General features: G+C 41.4%; 1 protein-coding gene and 1 long non-coding RNA gene across 3 annotated transcripts; one reads left to right on the top strand and one right to left on the bottom strand.

Annotated features, from left to right (window-relative positions):
* Positions 1 to 243: 243 nt before the first annotated feature.
* KATNA1 (katanin catalytic subunit A1) lies at positions 244 to 19,876 on the bottom strand. 2 transcript variants are annotated; one of them, XM_083829985.1, is made up of 11 exons: positions 19,688 to 19,876; positions 15,028 to 15,202; positions 14,163 to 14,320; positions 10,855 to 11,038; positions 9,186 to 9,307; positions 7,826 to 7,931; positions 7,440 to 7,598; positions 6,190 to 6,316; positions 4,554 to 4,688; positions 4,156 to 4,282; positions 244 to 577 (listed from the first exon to the last, which is right to left on the bottom strand). In XM_083829985.1, the coding sequence occupies exons 2-11, from the start codon at positions 15,196 to 15,198 to the stop codon at positions 379 to 381; spliced, it is 1,488 nt and encodes a 495-aa protein (XP_083686111.1). In that variant the 5' UTR covers positions 15,199 to 15,202; positions 19,688 to 19,876; the 3' UTR covers positions 244 to 378. The 2 variants fall into 2 exon arrangements, with proteins under 2 accessions (XP_083686111.1, XP_083686112.1); XM_083829986.1 differs by lacking the exon at positions 15,028 to 15,202 and having other exon boundaries at positions 19,688 to 19,816.
* Positions 19,877 to 19,883: 7 nt separating this feature from the next.
* LOC310896972 lies at positions 19,884 to 20,885 on the top strand. The gene is made up of 2 exons (XR_014581954.1): positions 19,884 to 19,956; positions 20,701 to 20,885. It is a non-coding gene; the product is annotated as an uncharacterized lncRNA (long non-coding RNA).
* Positions 20,886 to 21,033: the final 148 nt, after the last annotated feature.

Here is a 21,033-nt window from a genome sequence, read left to right as displayed (position 1 = left end):
AACTGTGTGCTCATCCTGGTTTTCAGCTTTCAGCATCCCTTACTTGTTTAGCAGGGTTTTCTGTGCTTTTTTTTTTGTATAATTGTTTTTTTTAAGAGCAGACCCTTGGATGCATATGTTCCAGTATTAATTTTAACTCATATTTTAAAACCTTGAAGATTAAAGCAGATCCCGCTAATAGCTTTCACCTTTGAGAAAAAACAGGCAACTATTGAGCTAGTTCAGAGACAGCTAGAGAGAATTTGCATTTTAAAAAATATTTATTTAGATATCTGTTGCTCTTAAATTACAAAAGTTAAAAAGAGCACGCAGTGCACTGACACACTAACTACTTCTGAAGCTCTTTTAAGACGTAAGGTGACTTCAAGATAAGACAACTCAGCATGATCCAAATTCAACTATCCATTTCTCGTATTTCTCAATGTCCGCAGCAGATACAGATTTAGAAACTTTCTTTAAAGCTATTTCAAAGTCTTCCATAGTTGTTGGCATGTGCATTTCATCTCGGGAAAGATTTCTTATTTCTTCGGGTGTCAAGCCTTCAATACGCCTTCTCATAGCCATCAACGATGCATCCCTGTTAGGTACGGGGTGGGAAGGATGGGGAAGGAAGAAAAAAGAAGTTACCCAATAGAGGATGGCAAGTTCCGTTGCTTGAACATTCCAGTTAAGCTGTTACATTCAAAAGAGACACAAAAAGTAATTTTTAACTTTTATAGGAAGATTTCTAAGTGCTTGGAGAGCCGGCAATACCATGCCACCCATATTTTTGAAACATTGATTTATCCTCACTGGATCTCTGAATAGCTGTTATACTAAGCACACAAGCTGAACAAATGAGGTAAAGATTAACCCGTTTATCTAAGGCTAATGCGTGCCTATGATGCAGCTGCTGCATTTAGCATTTTTAAGCAGGAACAAGGTGAAGTAATGGTTCACTACTCCCATGTATAGAAGAAGGAGCTGGAGTGTTTTGAATGTTTCCTGGTCCAAATAAGTCTGCTTCAAAGAAAGAGCGGTCTACGTTATCTACCTCCAGTCTGTACATTCAAAACTAAACAGTAAACTACAAAACCTGTTCAACCTTTGGCTCCTCAAACTTCTGGTCTCATTAAGTATCAACTGCTGCGCTTACGAAGACATTTTCTTGCTGCATTGTTTGACTGCATTTGTATTTCCAACATTAATACAAGTAGCAGCTGATGAGCTGAATGCTTTCATAGATGGAAAACACGGAGACCGAAGTTCCTGCTATTTCACTGTTATAAAGTCTGCTTTAAAAAGAAAATGCTATTTTGTCTAGCAGTAAAAATGCAAAGGTAATCCAGGCAACATCACAAAAGTATATATCATATCGTAATAGCAGGTGAGGATCCAGAGGGGAAAAATCTTACACATAGTCTTCTAGGAGGATTTAGAAATATCGTTTCAGCACATTCTGTTTCAGATTCTCCCCCAAAGGAAACCGTAACTGACAGACTTCTGAGTTCTATTTGCTAACAAATTATTTAGCAAGTTCATGAATAGTAACTAGAACTTCAGAACAGCAACAATGAAGAGAGGGTTGCTTTGTTAAATTCCATCTTAGTCAAATGTCACCATGCTTTGCTGTTACGTCATCATTTGTTATCTAAAAGCCAGTTTTACCCAGCCTGCAAAGGGGGAAAGAAAGAGAAGTATGCCATGCATCTGATTTGCCTCTAGTCAGCAGTTTACATGGAATAGATAAATAAATACATAAATCATCAAGTGCAGCTGCCACCTCTTTCTTATGTAAGGTCATTTTGCCGATATTCCAACACCAACCACCGACTCTGACTGCTCTCTTGAATGCACACTGAGAGCCTGGCAAGCTATGCTCAAATAATAAGAAACCATACGCTGCAGTCTCTCTGTTCCCAACACCTTTCAAGCTTCAAGCTCTGCTCAAGCAATGATTCAAAGTCAGTTCCTACTGACATCTAATATGCAACTTAGATGCGATTTTACATGTCCTGAATATGCTTTTTTAAAATAAAGTTTCACCTTCATTTTTCATGGTTTTATGCTTACTGTCAGGAGCTGCTCTGGTATCTCTGACTGTTTTTCACTTTGGCTCAGCAAACTTTGGATTTTACCTCGAGTTCTTTAAGGTAGGAGAAAATTTGAGCAAAGCAGAGTTCTTGGCCCAGTTAAGTTTTACTTATCACTAGCAAGGACTGTTAAATTCAGCAAATCTGAGCTTGGCCTGTGTTTGTATACCAAGTCTGAAACACAAAAGCACTTTAAGATCAGCCAGAAGTCTTTTTGTCTCAAAGTAGATGAAACAATCGTGTCTAAAATGTCTTCCCTCACATCATTAACAAACTGTAAACACACAGGCTAATGTAAGTACTTTCTTACTAGTTTCCAATCATGCACATACAGTGAAATCCACATCATGCACATACAAGTGAAATTCACTCAAAAACATTACAATTATTCTGACTTTTAAACAAGTGTTGTAGTATCCAGTGCAGTATTCATTACAAATACCAAACACTGTATCTGGAAAAGCAAACTGGAAGAGGCAAACTGCAGCTAAAATGCACAAACTAGCAGGCCTAATAAACTTTTTTTATAACATGAACTTATCAGCACAAACTCCTTTCAAAGCACGACCCACACCTAAACTGAGCAGAACACCACCACAAATTCGTTTCACAAACAAAACAAATCCATGCAGCACTGACTGCGAGCATCTAACATTCTTTTCCCAGACACTGAGTAAAGTTCGTTCCTAAATGATACCAAGCCTCCAAAGTCCCTCTGCAGCCTTAGGTGACAGCTCTGCCTACGGGCCACTCAGTCATCCCTGCAGCATGGGATGTCCTCTCAGCTGTGCTGACAAACGTTTGCAGAGCTGCACTAGAAATCAGGCGAGAAACGGATCTGCTTTTGAGGAAAGCCGTGAAGTGTTTTAAAACTGGAGCAGTTCTCTTAGCCTGCTCAAAGCACAGCCCCACAACGGTTGTGTTGGCACAACTTGGAGGTCCAGCCTAGCACTGCCACTCTTTAATGCTACCTCCAGAGCCTGAAAGCATGATTACACAGGTGCTTATTAGAGGACAGCAGCATCTTGAGAAGTTTCAGTTGTCACTTGCTGCTGGTTCCATAGTTTATCACCTCTGCAACTGTGCCAATGCAAATTTTAGACGTAAAATCTAATATTAGACTCTTAAGAGAGCAATCAACAATTGGAAAGGGAATGAAAGGAAAAAAAACTGGGGGAAGGCTTAGAAGGTATTTAAGTGATTGTATGCAAACAGTACTAAGAACACTAAGAGTATTCTTGGCTGCACTAGGCAGAGTATTGCCAGCGGATTGATAGGTGATCCTTATCTCTACTCAGTGTTGTTGAGGCCACACCTGGAGCTCTGTGTCCAGCTCTGGGCCCCCCAGTACAAGGGAGAAACGGACATACTGGGGAGAATCCAATGGAGGGCCATAAAGATGATGTGACTGCAGCACCTCTCCTGTGAAGAGAGGCTGAGGGAGAACTGGGACTGCTCAGCCTGGAGAAGAGGAGGCTCAGGAGGGGGATCTCGATACCCGAAGGGAAGATGCGATGAAGATGGAGCCAGGCTCTTTTCAGTGGTGCTCAGGGCCAAGACAAGAGGCAATGGGCACAAACTGGAGCACAGGAGGTTTCCTCCTGTGCTAGGTACACGGCTGTTGTGCTGTCACAATACGGTACGCCTTTTCTTTATCGCAAAGAACACTCCATATTTTTACTTCAGTTATTCTGGCCTCTGTCACTATCACCTGTTACTTCCTCAACAGAACATCCATTTGTATGAGCTCAGTGGAATAACGGCAACTCTACCGGTTGAAGTCTACCATCCTGTGGATATTCCTCACACAAGGAATTTGGTGTACATAAAGCAATGTGGAATTTTACCTAAATCACAGCTCATTTACATTAATATGTTGCAACTGTTCTTCATCATTGTCATATGGCAACATCAAATAAAAATATAAGTAAACATGAATGCCGTATTTTACCTTTTAGCCATACATAAAGGACAAGTTACAGTGTATTCTTATCCAACAATTTTAATCACATAAATTAGATTTAAAAACAACTTTCTCAGAGTTTGTAGCAGTAATAACACGACCAATGCACACTTAACATACCTGCATACGTTGGTAATGTCTGCACCTGAATATCCCTCCATTTTCTCAGCTATATTTGCAAGGTCAACGTCGTCTGCCAGTTCCAGCTCCCGCAGATTTATTCTTAGGAGTTCCTCTCTACCTTTTGCTAATCAAAGAACAGAAAATTGACCTTTACAATCTGCTTTCTGACGATACATAATGAATTGAAGAGGGATAAGGAGGAAGGACAAGGAAAAGGACACTGCACTTGCTACGGAAGTGTTCAATGTTTTGATTTAACCTGATTCTAAATTTGTAAATAAGTTTGCATATATGTATCAAGAAGTTTTTTAAGATCAGACAATCAAAACTAAATGAGTTTTGATATAGTTTTGATTTCAGTCTTTTCAGCCCCTCCTCTCCCCAGGTCTTTATACCTGATGGTAAAGGAATGTAAATTCTCTTTTCTAGTCTGCGTCTTAGGGCTTCATCAATATCCCAAGGAAAATTAGTAGCAGCAAGTACCATGACCATCTTAGACGGATCATCATTTTCAGTGGCCCCTCCGACACCTGCATTGGAGAAAAGAGTAAAATGTACATATGTTTTATTAAGTTTGACATACAGAGAGAACAATACCCACAATTCTGTAATATTAAAGCAGCTGTCGAAGTGCAATAATAAAAATAAAGTGCAACAAAGGTCAGGTTTTCAACTATCTGGCAGACTGCAAGCAGAAATGCAGACTCAGTTCAGCTGGGAGCAATGGCACAGGCTGTACAAGATCAGGAAGTTCCTCCCATCATGGCTGGAACACTTCTACAGCAGAGCTATTTTCATTTCTGCCACTACAGCGTTTTGAATTTTCACACCAATGTCGTGTAACAGCACGCAGGGGCTGGGCAGTACGCACTAACAGCCTTGCCAAAGCAGCATTATTCCCTAACAAAAGTTTGTTCACTTCTGAATTCAGGCCAAATGTTTCACATACTTAAGTGGATTCTTATGAACTGCTGAAGTGAATGTTCAAATTCGGTGGACTAAAACATAATTTTTAGACAGGGAAACCACCTCAGTCTCCAAAGCACTGTGAAACTGCTGCTAAATGAAGAAGTTGTATTTCATTAAACTTGCTAGGATCTGCACTTACTGTTTTGGCATATAATCATAGGACCGGGCTGGGGAATAGCCATTGTACCTAGTCTGCCTGAAAATTTGCATATAAAGCACCATTTATGAACTCTCAAGTAAAAGGACTTCAAATAGTTGTTACTAATAAAATTAGCTTCTATGCATACTTGAGTTATGAGAACAGCATTACAGCTCTGCTGCTCTTTAAACTCAGACATAAAAGGGTATCAACATCAGAGAAATAGAATATACAAGTCTCCTGACTCATGGAATTCTATCACAAATTACTGCAGAGATTAGCACTTTTTGGTTGCTCCTTTCTGCTCCCTTCTTGCCAAAAAGGTGGTAAAAAGGGTGCTTCTAACAATATTTCAGTTACCTACTTTTAAGCTTCATTGATTTGCTGAATATCAAGCAAACAGCTGTAATGAACTCAGTGTTTTAGGAAGAGAAGTCTCCCAACCACTTCTACAAAACTATTTTCTTCATTTTTAATTTATAACTTTAGGAGGAAAAAAAATCCCAAAGACATTAAGTATATGAACTGCCTTTGAAGTTTAAATTGAAACAGGTGACAGTTATTTTGAACTATTTCTCTACAAGTAAAAAGCAGATGGTACTCTAGGTAACAACTTAAATGCCATGCTGGCTGCTACATTTATACTTTTCTCCTTCTGCAGTTCTGAAGTCTTGCATTCTCTACTGAATCTTCATTATTGTGGGTAAGTAATACAAGGTCAGTGCTCAGATACTGAAAGACAGTTAAATAATTGGTTTCTTTTTTTCTTCCACACTGGCAGTTGGAATAGCATGTGTGTGTGTTTTTTGCCCCAATTTTATATGAGTCTTTGAAGGAAATTACATCTGAAGAATGAAATTTGGATTCTCCCCCCCCCTCAAGTTTCCTCCAGCCCAGAAGCTCCGAGTGATCAGGTTATTTACCATCCATTTGAACTAGCAGTTCTGCTTTCACACGTCGGCTAGCTTCATGCTCCTCTGAGGTTCCCCGGCGACTACAGATAGAGTCTATCTCATCAATAAATATAGTTGTTGGGGCATAAAATCGAGCCTGAAGAAAGCAAAAGATAAAGCAGAAGCTGAAATGGCATTCTACTCACATTTAAGAAATGGTAGCATGTTCAGAGTTGAGTAACGACACACTTATCCCAATGAATCAGCCCATAAGTATCAAACAGTACCTAACCTTCTGCCTCTGGGACCACCACACAGAGCTACAGAGCAGCTGCGCACCCATTAACGACATTTGAGCAGAACATTTTATGGCAGTCATAATTGCTAGGGCTATTACCTTATTAAATATTAAAAAAAACATTAGGAACATCATTTTTAACTTTGTCAAAGTCATCGCAGAACACTTGAATAAGAACTCAGGTGAAGTTAGGACTAACAGCAGGCTAGGACACCGTGATAAGGACCGTCCAAGAGACAGGTCAACTGCAAGGTAACCCTAACCCTTCTGACAATGGAAGAAGTCAAACAAAAAGGGTCTACAATAATAAAAGTGATTGCCCTAGAGCATTTATGACGTGCTCCTTTGTGTATATGCATTCTTTTAATTGATGGTAATGATATTAACTTATTAAATATCATCACACTATATTGCAAAAATCTTCTATTTCCTGACTACTGTAATTGCAACTCTGCTGCCCCCTTCAGCACTTGGCACCCTGGCAAACACTGCACGCAAGCCTGGTGACAAAAAATAATACTACAATGTTCTGAGGCATTTTCAAGCGTTACATGCTATGAAGCCACCTACATACTTGGTACTGTTTGGAAGTCCACTTATCTTAAATACAAGTCAACCACAACAAAAAAAGCGCCCATCCGCAACAACAAAACACACACACAGCCTAAATAGGGTTTCCATCCAGAAAGCAATTATTCTCCTTCCAGATCTACCTACAAGCTTGTCCTACAGCACTCATCAGCCTATAGCTAGCTATCTCTAACAAGTTAACCCTGAAAATAAAGATGACCCCATGTTTTAGTTTAGAAGCTGTTCACTAATAACCACATCTTCAGTGTACATAGCCAAATCAGAAGGTCCTGACGTGTTTGAAGCTTCGAAAGCTAGCTCTTACATATGCTCTAAATTCTAAAACTTGGCAAGGTTTCACTATTCCAGAAGTAATTCTACTTCATTATTTATGTCAAGAAACTTCAATCACCATTTCAAATAGCAGACGAACAAGCTTCTCAGACTCTCCTCTGTATTTTGAGGTAAGTGTGGAAGAAGAAACATTGAAAAAAGTAGTCTTGCATTCAGTTGCTACAGCTTTTGCCAGGAGGGTCTTTCCAGTACCAGGAGGACCAACCATCAGCACACCCTATTAAAATAAAATAAAATAATAAAAAAAAAAAACACAGTTAAATACAGCTGAAGACCGCATTTATCTGTCTGATACCTTTATTTTGTTAGTACTATTTGCCATAAGTATTGTTATTAAAAAGTGGAAAAAATTTATATAAACTGTAAGACACCTGTAATTTCTTGTTGCTCCAAGATCCAATCTCAGAATCCTACTTATGATCACAGGATCAGATTTTTTCATACCTTCCATGGTCTTCTAATTCCCTTAAAAAACTCCGGCATCCACATCGGTAAAACTACAGCTTCCTTGAGCAGCTTTTTAGCTTCTACTAAATCAGCAATATCATCCCTGACAAGAAAGAGAAAGTTGTTTGACAGACTCAGGCAGGCTGCAAAAGAATCAGTCCACAGCTGAAATCAATATGCAACAGAACTCAATGTTATGTACTGGCTCTTCAATAATTCAGACCAATGAGTTGGATTTAATTAAGTTCTAGTGGCAAAGGCGTACAACCAGAGTTGCCAACCAGCCTGTAGACTCCTGCTGCATGCTAAAGCAAAGAGGCATAACCTATTTCACTAAAGCACTGCTGTTCTTACTCACAGCAAAAATAAGCAGAATAAGGCAAGCTGGGTAAACGGGTAAACTTATGCTAGTCACAGATGACGGTCTCCTCTTTTGCTAAGAAGTTGGCTGCCTCTTAAATTTGAATACTATCTTTCATCATTACGAGAACAATTTACTGAAGACCAGTAAATGGAGATGAATTGGAATAATTTTTTAGAATTCTTTTTCAAAGCTACAAGTGTATTAATTCTTAAAAATTTTATTGGCTTGCCTTATTTTCTTGAGGTTAACTCTCAGGGCATTCCACTTACAGTGTGTGCCCAAGTGACATTTCAGTTACAAAACATATGAGGTGGAAAAATTAGTTTCAAATCTGAAGTTGTAATTTAAGATTCAGTATAAAAATTGATTCATATATTCACATATTAAACTGAGATACATGATAGATGTCCTATGCATACAAAGTTGTTAGGGTTTGTTCTTTTTTTTTTTTTTTTAAGCCTACTTCATTTGCCAGATTTTTGCTCATTTAATCCCCACAAAAATCACATAAGCTTGGAAACATTCAGAACACAAAACCTCCTTTGTATACGGTTTAATATTTAACACGTTTATGTAAAGGCTCTGACACATGGTTATATTTTATACTGGCAGTCATATCATGTCCAGCAAGAACTCAAAGGGTTCCTATATTGACATAACTTCCTTGTTAATTGGTCTTCTACGTTGATACACCCCTGGGTAACAAAACAGGTTTTAAATGAAGAGACGCTGTCAGACAATAGAACCTTACACATTACAAAATAGCGTCTCAAAAATTGGCATCAGGACTCTTAGAAGAGACTGAGTTTTGTACAGGTGAGTAAACAAGTTCTAAAAATATTCAACTACACAAGAGGCTTAGCTGACTATTTAAGGAAAGATTTTATGTACTTTTTATATATAAGCATAAGCTAAAATATTTAATTCTTATCATAATGTACAAGAGAAAAAAGCAAACAACAATTCAGATCTGGCAACAGTATTCAAACTTACCATCGAATGTTGGGATTTTGAGAAATGATATCTCTTTCCAAAGCTTCTACTAAGTCTTTATCATATCCAGTACTATCAAACTTCTTTGGTTCAGACTCTGAAATCTCAGATGTGGATTTGTTCTACATAGAAGGGATATAGCAGTGTAAATACTTTATAATGGTTATGCTACTAATGGGTTTTCATAACAAGACCACAAGTTTCTAGAAGGCAATGTAAAACAGCACAAAAGTTATGAGGCATCTGTATTACTGCTGCACTGCAGTATTTATTTGGTTCACTCACACTTCTGTACTGCTCTGGTCCCATTTCCTTCTCCCCAAAGCCAGCATATTGCAACGATGCGGTTTCTTGCTTCAGTAGGTAATCAAAACTGCACACACCTGTCCCAGTATAACAGCGTTTGCCTCTTTTCACAGAGGAGTTGAAAACTATCTGCAGTACTTAGCTGGGCAGGGGAATTCTCTGTGAAACTGGATTAACCTAGCCTAGTGTGGCACCTTATAACTCACATCTCGTAGGTATCATAAATATGTCAAGCAGACAAAAAAAAAAGTGAAGCGGGACTTCCATATGTAGCTTGAGCAAAGCTGATCGGCATAAAGTCCATAAAAGTAATAGGAAAGCTAAATAACTTATATAAGCATACAAGAACATAGAAGCACCTTTGCACTAGTCAGAAGAAAAGAAGCTACACAGTTGAGTAGACTCAAACAGCAGAGATCACGCAACTGAGAGCGAATAAAAGCACTAAACATATCCCTTCTTTTATACACTTAGTAAGCACTAAGTATGATAGAACTGAAAAAAAACCCACAAACAAGAAAAAGAAATCCACACTATCCTGCCTCAGCATATGTATGTCCTTTGAACGAGGACCATTACTCAAAGAGAATGTGATTTAATTCCTACTAACTAAAAGTATCAAACTTCATGGGTAAACATTTCTACCCATGTAGTTTATACTATTTGCACAAGCCATAACACCTTGCCCACACCATAAGGTTGCTGGAACTAAGAGAAACTTTAGTACATGGACATGAATACAGTGTCCTCAGTATGATCCCTTACTATGATCATTAGCTAAATTTATGGAGACTGGAACAAAATTTCAAGCACTTCAGTTGAAAAGAATAGATCCCACATCATTCTCTTTCATGAAGTATGTCAGGTTTTTGTTTGCTCTAGAATCTGGAGCTAATAGCACATCTCATCAACAAGAACAAAAAGTGGGCAAAAGTGTCTCTTTAAGACTAAATAAATCTTGAAATGCTTTGGAATAGGCAAGTCAATCTCAGTCTAAACTATACAAAAGCAATAAAAAACCCACAGGGACATCACATTTAAATGAGCTCCATCAAGCTTGTTGTCAGTAATTAAATGGTATAATCTTAAACAACTATCTCCAAATTGCAGTGAACAATCCCACATTTGGCAGATTACTTCCTCTGGATGGCTTTATTACTAGGTTTCTGTTTGCTTAAATTAATCCATTTTGCACATTTTGCACAGCAAGACTGTCCATAAAGCAAAGATACCTTATGAAGTTAGATTAAAATTGGCACACTGACTTGAAAAGAAGAAATAATTTATAGGCATCTAATTTTATAAAATATTCAAGAAAACAAGACTGAGTTTCTAAACATCCTGAAGCTGTCTGCAAACTTACCTTTTCCTCTTTTCCTTTATTTTGCTGATCCTTTTTTTCCCGGCCACGGACTGCCTTCCCTTTATCATTGGGATTTCGAGAGGATGGGCGGTGAGGGCCTCTGACAGCTGCACTTATGCGATTATTGTGACCTCTGCAATCGCTGCACTGAGCAGACTGACGTTTTCTGGGTCCTGGCGAAGGTCTAATTAGTTGTAATATATGCAAAAAGCCTCAGTGCAAAGTCGCTGGTGAGCACTAAATAACCACATCAAGTGGTTACAAGCTATAAAAACCATTTTGCTCAAGATAAAAATTTATCTGCATATATTGATGCTGCACTCAGTGAAATTAAAGGCACCAACAACATTACAAGTCACCATACAGAACATGTAGGTCAGAAACAAGACAGACGTTTTTAGATAGGCACTAGACGTTCAGTTTCCCTTTGCCACAAGCTTGGGGCTCATTATTTGCTTAAAGCAAGCTTCTTGCTTTGCATATTTCACAAATAAAACTAATTCTAGTATTTTGAAGCTTAGAAAAAGAAAAAAAATGTATATATAATTTCATTTTTATCACAATTGTTCTCACTTCCAACTCAAATAAGCACAAGTGTTTCTTGGGAACATATTATTTTTACATCTCAATGGGAAAAAGAAAAAAAAAAGTCCGATCTCTCCCATCACTCACTATCATTCTATTGCTGGCATAACCTAGGACTAACTAAAACAGCTTCGTTTTACATTTTGAGCTGGCTTCTATCAGATTTTAACTTCAGAGAGGTATCATTTTTGTTTTAAAGGGAAATGCAGAGAAACACACACACACAAAATAACTTATAAAAAGCATTTCTGAACACCAATCAAGATGTCTTGTCAAGATTCTCAAAGGGAAAACACATGCTATTTTTTCCCCTGTCCCTCAAAGCTCTCCTCTCAGAACCCCCAGCTTGCAAAAACGGAGTCACTTAAAATACTATGTTTTCGACACACGTGTTATAACTTACATAATCACATAATTATTTGGGTTAGGTTGGAAGGGACCTCTTAACATCATCTAGTCCAGCCCCCCCGCTCCATCAGGGTTAGAGTGAGCTGCCTAGGGCTGTGTCCAGTCAGATACTGAGTATCTCTAACGATGGAGACTCCACAACCTCTCTGGGAGATCTGCATCAGTGTCTGACCATTCCCACAGTAAAAGTGCATTTTCCTATGTTCTGGTGGAACTTTATGCATTTTAATTTGACCCTGTTGCCTTCTGGCCTGTCAGTGGCTACTAGTGAGAGGAGTCTGGCTCCCACATCTTCATTCCCTCTCATCAGGTATTTATGCACATGGACAAGATTCTCCTGAGCTTTCTCTTCCTCAAGTAACCACCTTTGGTGCCCTGTGCTGGACTCACTCCAGTAAGTCGATCTCTCTCAATACTGGGAAACCCAAAATAGACAGAGCACTCCAGGTATAATGACTCGTCTCCAAATAGACTTCATATCACCAATAACAATCCTCTGAGCCCAGTCATTCAGCAAGGTTTTAAATCCACCTAGCTTGTCCAGTTACCTAACCTGTACTTTGTCAGCCTGCCTACAACAGCGTTGTGGGAGACCATATCTACTAAAGTTGAGGTAAATAACATCTGATCATCCACCAAGTCAGTCACCTCATTGTAGATGGCAATGAAGCTGGTCAAGCATCACTTCCCCTTTGTAAATCCATGTCAACAACTCCTGATCACCTGCTTGTCCTTCACGTGGTTGGAAATGTTTTCCAGAAAGATTTTCTCTACCATCTTCCCAAGTATTACTTATGTGTAGTTCCCCACATTTCTTCTTACCCTCTTGGAGGCAGGAGTGATACTTGATCTTTCCCAGTCTTCAGACACCTCTCCCGGTCACCACGGCCATTCAAAGATAACCGAGAGTGGCATCGCAGTGACATCAACCAGCTCCCTCAGCACTTGTATGTGCAAGCCATCTGACATGTGGACTTCGGTACCTTCAGTTTGTTCAAGTGCTCTCTAACCTAGTTCTCCCCCAATGAGGGAGAGGTGTCTTTGCTCCAGACTTTCCCTTTGGTCTCAGGGGCCTGGATATTCCTGAACACCAGTTTTATTGGTAAAAGCTGAGACAAAGAAGGCATTAAGTACCTTGATCTTCTCCACAACACCCATCGCCAGTTCCCGTGCCCCATTCATCAGTGCGCCCATGTTCGTTTATGTACTTATAGAACTGTTTCTTGTAACCCTTCATCAGATTCAACTCCAGACTGGCTGCCGCTTTTCTAATCCTGTTCCTACCAGACCCGATAGCAATTCTGTACTTCTCCTGGGTCACCTCTGCACACTTTTGGTCCAAGTTCACTTCAGCTCACCCATGCAGGCCTCCCGTCACCTTTACTTCATTTCTTGCTTGTCAAACTGGACCTTTCTTGAGCTTGGAGGAAGTGATCCTTGAGTACCAGCCAGATCTCCTAGACCCTTCCCCTCTCCATGGCTGCATAACATGTTATTTTTCCAAGCATCTCTCTGAAGAGGTTGAAGTCAGCTCTCTTGAAATCCAAGGTTGTGGTCATGTTTCTCCTACCTCTTCTTCAGATCTCACACTCTGTAATATTAGTCAGTGCAGCCAACGTTGCCCTTGTCCTCAGTTCTTCCTTTCAGTATCACGTGCAAAGCATCCTTCCTTGTTGGCTCCTTAATTACCTGTGCTAGGAAGTTACCATCAGTGCACTCAAGAAATCTCCTAGATCGCTTGAGCCCTGCTGTGTTGTCTTTCTAGTAGATATCAGGCCCTGGTAGGTGTGAGGCTTACAGTTATTTGAAATGAAACTGCTCCAAGTTTCAAACTTTCAAACAAACAAAAAAACCACAGCAGCATATTGTAGCGTAACTAACCAGTTCATGGAGATCAGGGCACCAACTTGCTACGCAAAATGAACTGAACTTGGACACTTCAAGGTTTTCCCATTACTCTGGTAACATTTCATCCTTGTCGTGTCAGATACATGCGGAATCATTTTAAAGTTGATGAAAAGCAATTCAGGAATAGAGTTGAGCTTCCACGGAATGACAAGTTTAACTCAACTCAGAAAAACCGAACAAATGCATGCACAAAGAACCTTGACATTGGTCGGCCCATAAAGGACAAAAGCCTCAGAGTGTTCTGAAGGAGGATGCCTCAAAGTGGCATCTCCACCACCAGAAATGGCGGCACGTGGCTGACGTATTATAAGTCATACAAGCTCTGGAACAAAAATTGCACAGGAGCAGGCTGGAGTCAAAGCATATTTTACACTGATAAGTGTTAATGACTCCAGGTTTCCTCTTACCTCCGTTCAGCAGGTACTGGCAAAGACCAGACTTCTGCATCATGAGCTGGTAATTCTTGTTGTGAAGCTTTCAAAGGAGTACTGTCTAGTTTAAAGCTCTCCAGTGTTTTCATTATATCTTTCACATGCTTAGCTTCCACACTTATCTCCTGCCAAACCTGATAAATAGAAAAAAAGGTAGATTACACTCAGTGCAAGTAAGTTTGTCGTAATCTTCTGTTTAAGCCTATGTAATGCCTGGATGGGTTCCACAAGGTTTCATAAGTTACCTGATCCTACTTAAAGAGACAAGAATAATGCACATCAGATATTAAAAATGTTCTTCTGCCTTTCCCAGCACACTTAAAGAATAAACAAAGATTTTGAATTTAACATTGAAAAGACTTCTGACAAATTTTCTGTGTTAAACAATACACACGAAAAGAGTATGACAGAAAAGAGTTATCGACTTTTTACCTTATCGACTGAATGTCAATGCAGAAACGATGCCTCATGTTAAGGATAAGTTAACACGGCAGCCACAACTCAGTTTCTATTAAGTATCTGTAAGTCACACTACTGAAACATAGAGAAATATGACTATTCAAAGTAATACCAGCTGGAAAAAAAGCTTCAGCATAAGAGGGGCACTCATCAAAAAGAAGCTGACAAGCCAGACATTGCACCAGCTCCCACCGCTGAGTTTCACTGCCTATTTGTCAGTGTCAGAGCCAGAATTCTTAATGAAGCCTTACATATGTCTGTACAATAACACCAAAGTTTATCAGAGAGCACTGCAAATATTTTCGGATTTCTGTTCACCAAACAAGGCAATTTTTGCTAGCTTAATGCTTTATCCTCAATGTCCCAGAAAAGGATTATTTACCTGTTGCCATTTCTGCTGCAGATAGGTATCTCTGACAGAGTAGAGGTACTTATTCATCTGGTCAAGAACTCCCTGGTAGTAAACCATTGCAGAGTCATAGTTTCCCAGTAAGGCATATTCACGAGCCAGCTTTACATTCTCACTGATCATAACAAGGCTCATGTTCAACATGAAGCTGAAAAGGATAGTGAACACATTAAGGAAAAAAATCCCACAAGCCAGGAACAGAGCAAATTTTTGCAACTATTTTCACATGATTGTTACCCCACTAGACATATCAAAGCACAGAAACAGCAAAATACATTGGTTAGAAAAAGGTTCCAGAATGAATGTCACCTATACAAAAAGCAAATTGCTTCTCTGTTGGTAGAAGTGAAAATTTTCACTTCATGCGATGAGGATTCTGTTTAAAATTATGTACAAGACATGCAGATTTAACACACCTTTACAAACCGCAACTGCATAATCTCCTTCCCTCTTCATTTGGTACTTTATTGTTAGTGCTACAACATCCCCCATACTACAATGATCTGCAGTTAAAAATAAAGTTTTTCCGCCAGATACATTAAGTTCTGTTATTTTTTTTGCCTTAGTATTCCCCATATATAAGCTTAACAGCCTGATTCTGCATTGTGGAAAACATTTTTCCCTTATTTTTTTTGTAAACAGATCTTCAGTTTTATTAAATATTTCCTTGAAACAAATATCCACCTTCCATGCCCACCTTGCCCCTTCCCATCACCCTCATTTTTAAACATCAGAGCCTCCGCTTTGAGGCAGGTCAGATACCACTGAAATGTAAAGAAAAGCCAGAATTAAACACTCGGTGTGTGGCTGCCCACTTTATTTAACATATTGTTCAAACCACGCTGTTTTTCCCAGAAGTGCTTTCTGGGAGCAAACACTATGGAATGTGACCTCTTCTACTTTGTAGCATTAGCAGAATCTGTACTTTTAGATTAGAATAGCACAGAATTATTATTTGCACAAGTACTGCAATAGCTAGACTAGCATAGAATAGCTAGCAAGTAGATTTATTCTTTACAGTCCTGCCTTCATCCACATAGCAGTCCTCCTCAGGTTTTACTCATTATTTACACATCCTATCCCCTTTCTCTCCAAGATACCTGCACCACCTCTACTTTCCCTGTTTCTTTCACACTGAGAATTGCCCTGCTCTCCTCCCAAGTTTCCTAGACCCAAGCACAGACAACATCAAAATGAGCAAATAAACAAGCCTGCAGGAGAGTCTTCTTGCTCGTGTTTCAGCACCTTTACCCAGCACCAGTAAGAAGCAATTGCAAGCAAGCAATTAGTGCTAAGCCCTGGGATGAAGCATACTTGATACAGATCAACTATTTAAAGAATGTAAGAGGCACTGAATTCACGCACGCAATAAACAGACTTAAGACTGAACATATTTCAAGACCAGGTCATGGTCAAATCCGGACACATTAGCAGAGGTTTCAGAAGTCACACTGCTAAAATGTGAAGTCCCCACCGTGAAGATGAGCTGCTATGTACATATCAAATAGTTTAAGGCTTCCACTCCTCCTTTTTCTGTTCCCTTCCCCAGTAGCTTTATGCATGAATACACAGCTGACCCGCTCTTGAGCCAGCATAGCTTTTTCCTTCCTTTCTCTTTCTTCCTCAGCTTCCCTCGAAGCCGCAGAGAAAAGTTTCAGCCCAGATGGCAAAACTTTGCCAACAGGACAGCTGAAGGTGGCCCCCGACAGCTCACACCCAGCCACGCGCAGGACCTGTACCCTCCCTAATCTCACCCTGGCCAGAGGCTCGCCGAGCTAGCCACGGGGATGTGTACAAACTGATACAGAGAGCGTGGCCAGCAACTCCACACACCGCCGTATCCCGTGCTAATTAAGCTGTGGAGACAGAGCTTGACTTGGAAGTTTTGTTTTTTACCTCAGGAGAAAGAGCCTGAAGGTGTTTGCCAGCTGCCGCACGGATCATCACGCAGATATTACTGAAGTTCTTACTGCTATATTTAGGAGCAGGCTTTTCCACTCATGCTCATCCTACCAGATACACCTGTTTGCCTGTCCTGTGAATCCAAACGGATGACTAACGCTTCTGAAATCACACGTTGAGCAAGATGCTAATGAAGGCTTTAAAAATCAAGTAATAGCAAGTTACTAAAGCCAAGCCAGACTTTCAAACACCGTGAGAAGTCATATAGAAAAAAAAAAAAAGGAAAAGAGAAGAAAAGTAAAATGAAACATTGAAGGAACACATAGTATTATTAGAGAAATCCAAGCAGAACAGCAATTCTGATTAAGTATTGGAGTGGAGGGGACCAACTTTTACAAGTGGAAAGGAACTAACAGCAGGAATCAAAAAAAAAAAAAAAGAAGGTAATGAGGCTAGGTTAGGAAGATATGAAAGCTTGGGACCCTGATGACAGTATTGCACATAACAAACAAGCAAATGTGATTTTTAGGTGAGAGAAGGAGGATGGACAGAAAGAAGGACCGGACACAGAAGAAAGATGAGCTAACATCTAACGAGGAAAAAAATGAGAAAGGCGCTCGGTTAAATTTATAACGTAACCAAAGGTGGTAATTCAAACATACGACAAAATCGCAAGAATCTATGTTTCATTGGTGGTACTAAAAACACAAGAGACTATATATAAACTATTATATATATACATATGTATTCGTTTGTTGGTCCGCATTGCCTCGTAAGGCCAGGAGAGCCCCCAGGGGCTTCCAGCAGTGTGCTGGCTGTGTTTGTGAGGGCAGAACCCGCACCAGGACAGCGGGCTGAGCGCTCTGACCTGAAGCCAGCGCACGGCTTGCAGCACAAGGCCGCAGCACACTGTGGCAGCTCAGGGCAGCGTGGAAAACACCTGCGGGAGAGGTGCGAGTGCACAGAAATCCAGAGCTAAACTGGACCTGAACAGATTTAGAAAACAATTTTTAAAAGGATCTAATTCCAAACCGCTTAATTTTTAAAGTATTTTCAAATACCTCACACTGTCACGTAACAGGATGTCCAAGCAGCAAGGCTGCACTTATCAGCTATGACCTTCCCGTGAATCATACCCAGTGAAATTATCTACGTCCCAACAGCAACAAGCTTGTAAAGTTGACAACGAGCAGGACAGAAGACAAATAACCTCAGTACTTTGTCTTGTGGTTTAATTCTACGTGTACACACACACTTCACAATACTCTCTCTTTACACTAGCTGTGAGTATTTCGGGTTCCCACAGAGCAACACAAAAGAAACCCATCAAATTAACCCATCTCCAGTAACAGAATACATTTTACCATTTGCCCCAAGCACCTAAAATATTTCCAGAGTTTGAAACAGCCAGGAGCAGCATGGGTTGGAACTAACCAAGGTTCAAGGTACCTGTAGCTTTGGAGAATGAGGTTTGGGAACTTTTTTTTTTTTTTTTTTTTTTACTTTAAAGATAACAGCCTGACCATCATCATGAAAACACTGGGGATGTGTCGCGTTTTCAACAACAACTTTAAGGAATTATCAAGAAATATCTGAAGTTGATCACATTAAATTTGGGAAGCTGAACACTAAGAAACCCCCCAAACACACATAAAGAAAAAAATAATAATATTGAGATGTTGGGAGGGAAGAAAAAAGTCAGGGTCTATCAGTTTTTATGTAGAACCCGTCAGCTCCTCATGTGACTCAGAGAACAACACAAGCCCTACAAGGAAAATATTTCTGCAGAGTCCCTCCGTCAGACCTCGGTGCTTGGACTACGCCAGAGCTGAGTCTTGGCAAGGTGTTCATGCTCCCATTATTTCAGTCTGCTATGCAGGCTTCGATATCAAAGCAGCCACGTGAAATTCAGAAAGCTCTCTCAGCAAACCAGAGGAGAGAAAAACCCAAAGTAAGAGCTTTCAGGAGTCAATTTTTGCTCACAACGTTGTGTGGCGGGACCACATCACCTCTGAGTTCCCTTCCAGCTTTAGCATCCTACTCTGAAATATACTTGTTGATACCAAATGTTGCCAGGAGTGTGATTGTGTCAATTACCCAAGAAATCTTACAGTTGCTGGGCTTATGGGGTACTAAACCACCTGCTTCTCATCTGCTCAGTGCATTTAACAGCAACGGTGGTGAAACACCGGCACCCGCGAGTATAAGCACACTTAGCCTGCTGTTTATGCAAAGAATCATCACACTGTTGTATATAGAGGAGCTGTTGGCTGCCAGTTTTATGGTTTTGAGTCTGAGCTTGTCAAAAACCTTAAAATACACAAACAAAAGACCACCACAGCACAGAGCTCACACCCTGTTCCACAGGCGCTGGCCCCCCGTGAGACAGCCACCGTTCAGCCACCGAGCTGCTCGGTGGGTTTAGCAGGGCCTGCAGCAAAAACCTAACGCAAATGTGTGAGGAAGAACTAAGAAAAGTCGGAAAAGAAGGAGAACAGAGAGAAGCGGAGAGCAGGGAGGAGCGCAAAGCCGGAGCCAGCGCCTGCCCGGCGGCGGGCCCCATGAGGCGCCGCATCCCCCGGCCAAGGCGGGGAGGCCGGGGCCGCGCCCCCAGCCCCGGTGAGCCCCCCCCGGCAGCGCCGACCCCGCTCCTCGCCCCGAGCACCGGCACCCCGGCACCCCGCTACCCCCTGAGGAGCCCCGCGGGGTCCCCACCGCCACCTCCCCTCACCTCAGGGCGGCAGCGCCGCTTGCCCTGCCGCGACCGGGGGACGGGGGCACGGGGAGCGCTCGGTACCGCGGTGGCGGCTGCCGGGAGCCCCGGGGCCGCCGCTCCTGCCTCGGCGGCGGGATGGGACGGGACGGGAGGGGATGGCCCCGCCTCGCCCGCCTCCTGCCGCCGCCGGTTTGAAGGCAAATCCGGCTGCGTCACTTCCAGCCCGGCGGCCGTGAGCGCTGGTGGCACGTCGCCGCCCGATTAAGGCTCCTGTTTCGGCGCAGGTATTGAGGTTGTGGCTGTTTTCTTTAACAATAATTATTACTTTAAAAAAAAAAAAAAAAAAAAGGAAAAGAAAAGAAGAGGAAAAAAAAAAAGGTTGAAAAGTGTAACTGCATTGGCCGGGAATCGAACCCGGGCCTCCCGCGTGGCAGGCGAGAATTCTACCACTGAACCACCAATGCTGCTGTGCAGAGCGTGTTCGGGATACCTCAGTTAAACGCCGCGCGGCCGGGCTCTGCCTGCGCCGCCGCCAGCTTTTAAATGGGGCGGGCCCGCCCCGCCGCGGCCGTTTGAAACCTGGCGGCGGCCGTTGAGGGCAACGGCTGGGGACGTCGTTTTTATCAAGGTGTTTTTTTTTTTTTTTCTCTTGTACACTTCGTTTAACAGCGTATGGACCCGCTGTATGCACACACAGTGTTTTAGCTGAGGGCGGGCAAGTCCCCTTTTTCTTATTTGTCTGATTTTCCTGATATAAATTCACTCAGAAGTCAAACAGATCCCAGTAGTTGGTAGGGACTGAGCTCACATAATGCTGCGCAGCTTCCTCGTTTCAGTTATTTTCTACTTATTTACTCTTAAAGCTGAGTGAATTCCTTCCCAGAGATATGGTGGCATTAAACAAATTACAGTAACACAAAGATACCTCGGCCATCTTAGGAGCTCTGCTTAGCACGACTCTGAACGCAGGGGACCCTCACCAACAGCCTCCCAGGTAATTTTTCGGTCCTTTCTCTTCCCGAGACAAGGTGTAAAAGCACGTGAACTTCCCCTGGCTACAGGTGACGAGAAAGAAGGAGAAAGGCCCCACGGCCATAAAGCAAGTTTGTTCTCCTGAGGAGAAAGGATTTCACACAGCGAGGAACCAAGCGCCACCAATACGAGCAGGGCCTGCTGCAGTACAGTTTCAGAGGCAAGAGCAACCTGCAAAGAGGTGCTTTATTTACCTATTTACTTCCTGTAATTTAAGACGGGTTTTGCCTAGTGAAGAGCATGTATGCATTCCTTCCACAGAGCATGCGTATTTACTGCTTTGTGACAACCTCCAGCTCTTGAAACTGCTATAAAGGGTGAAGTTCTGG

Source organism: Anser anser (assembly GCF_964211835.1).
Source record: "Anser anser genome assembly, chromosome: 3".
NCBI lineage: Eukaryota > Metazoa > Chordata > Aves > Anseriformes > Anatidae > Anser > Anser anser.
This window is presented reverse-complemented; position numbering and strand designations above follow the sequence as displayed.